General features: G+C 35.3%; 1 protein-coding gene across 1 annotated transcript in view; it reads left to right on the forward strand.

Moving 5' to 3' along the window:
* Positions 1-2,110, forward strand: part of LOC108687687 — a 2,832-nt gene extending 722 nt beyond the window's left edge. The window contains exons 2-4 of the mRNA XM_018193600.1: positions 1-313; positions 449-698; positions 1,104-2,110. The exon at positions 1-313 is cut by the window's left edge and continues 32 nt beyond it. Of these exons, the coding sequence (XP_018049089.1) occupies positions 1-313; positions 449-698; positions 1,104-1,621 (1,081 nt within the window). The 3' untranslated portion in view covers positions 1,622-2,110. The remainder of the gene's footprint in view (positions 314-448; positions 699-1,103) is intronic.
* Positions 2,111-2,398: the final 288 nt, after the last annotated feature.

Consider the following 2,398-nt stretch of genomic DNA (forward strand, 5'->3'; position numbering starts at 1 on the left):
TATTGAATCAATTCCAGTAATCTGGATAAAGAATCCAGATGAGGAACTGTATGCATTTGAATGCACTAGAGTTGCACTGCCGGTGCATAGTGGTGGCTTTTGGTCGAGACTTTCAACAAGTTTCTCAGGGAAAACCATATTTTCCACTATTAAGAACGATTATCTAACTCCCGCTTTACGATTAGCAATCAAACATCTACCGGACATTAATATCGATTTGGAGCATCTTTACGCGGATGTTAGATTAGTACTTTGGGGAGGCGATACAGTATTACGTTCTGATTTTGCATCTTTAACAGAATTACTCGTGGAGGTTTGTAAAATGTATATTAATTCTTCATTCTATTCTCTTGTTTTTTTAACGTTTTGGCATATCTTTGTAAATTTCCAAAACTACAATTTAACATTGATTTAAAATTACTTTTAAATCAATTAAATTTAATTTTAGGTTGGTTGTCATCACTGTAGAGGTGCATATCCCTTACCTGAGAATTTACAAAAGTCATTGATCGAATATAGGACGGGTACTATAGTTGCTCTTTTAGAAGAAAATTATGAGACGTTAATACAAGAACTGGCAAAGAAATTGCCTCAAGGGAGGGAAGGTCAAGCTGTCATATGGAAGAATAAGCGCAATACAAACGTTGCGCCGGAAAATCTTTTTATTGAGGAGGATGTTGACCGGCAAGATATCATAGGTAAAATAATTATACATTGATAAAAAGATATTTCTGTAACAATGAGAATTAAATATAAAAACTATAAATTGTTTTAATACAGGTGCGTAAATCAGTAGCCAAATTATAAAGAATACATATTTCATATACGTAATATTGATTTTAAAAAATGTAAACTTTTCAATTTTAGTAAATACAATGTAGGGTTCTCATTGAGAGACCTTTATCTCTTTCCCACGACACAATACATTTCATAGTAAATGAAAACAATGAGTTCTAGAGCGTTTACTTGCGCACAAGTGAAATACGTGCCTTGCGAATACAAATTCTTCAAAGCGCATTGAATTGAATATAATCGCTCAAGAGAGGATAATACGGCAATGGAGGCATTCTCTTTCCCTTAATACTGTTGCCTCATTGTTACAGGTTATAGCCGAACTCGAGTGGTGTTGAGTCATTGTACTGATACAGAATTCCTGGAAGCTGCCTTTCACAGGACACCTCTGATATGTCTGCCGAGGGACGCCCACGAGTCTCGTAACGCGGCTCGCGCAGTCGAGTTGGGTTTCGCGCGCTCCATAAAAACCACGAACGATCATTTCGCCTTGGCCAAGGAGATCGCACAAATAATAAACGAGATCTATGAGACGGTGGTTTATCGTGAAAATGCACGAAAGGTTTCCGTGGCGATACGCGACAGACTAAACCCACCCTCCGACAGACTCGTCTATTGGCTGGGCTATATTGCAAGGACGAAAGACGACACCGAAAAGTTCCATAAGCCAAAGAGTCAGGCAAGGACACTCATGGAGGATATTCAATTCTTTGTTGGCCTTTTGGTAGGTGTAATTATCGGGATTGTTTGTGCGGGCAGCGCAGTCGTCGCGCGATATCTCATCACGGCTAACAAAGTGCAAATAGCGAAGGGACGATACATGCAATAAACTACTAAATGAAACATGTGTTTCATTGAGATTCGACTCAATATACGCATGCATGGACATTTCCGAATATATATATATTTATATAAATGTACGTAGAATACAGGTACATACGAATACAAAGGTTTTACGATCTAGGAGTTATCTCATAGTTAACGAAGAAACAATTTTACTATTATTATTACGAGAACACCTTCTCATAATTTGACTGATAAGACTACGAATCTAATGAAGTGTGATGTATTATCATGAAGAAAATAAATTACAGTTTGTCAATACTGAGTTCTGTATGTCGTCGGCACGAGCATATCCCTCGTGTGATTACGTTTAACGCTAAATTCTTACAATATACGGACGAATCGCGATATCTACGTTGCTTAAGGCCGTATTCTAAACAAATGAGAGATAATAGGTATGCAATCTCATGAAATAACATTAATGATTTATGTCCATATAATATATTCGCAATAACACGAAATATCTTGTTATAGAATTCATCAAATAAGCGTCATCCACTATTTTAATTAGATTTGTGGCAATTTTATATTTGCGCAGAAATTTAGTATATTTCAAATACGTATCTATAATTGCATAATACCATAATATACATGTATGCGTATATAATGGTACTATACTAATGTATTTGAATATTCCTTCCAACGATTTGAGTAAATTATTTTGATAGATTATTTGAGAAGTTGCAGATTCTTGTTTATAAGACATTGCATAATGTTTAACATTCATAGTTATAAAATAATAAAGCATATATATATATATATA

The sequence above is a fragment of the Atta colombica genome, unplaced genomic scaffold (assembly GCF_001594045.1).
Source record: "Atta colombica isolate Treedump-2 unplaced genomic scaffold, Acol1.0 scaffold210, whole genome shotgun sequence".
NCBI lineage: Eukaryota > Metazoa > Arthropoda > Insecta > Hymenoptera > Formicidae > Atta > Atta colombica.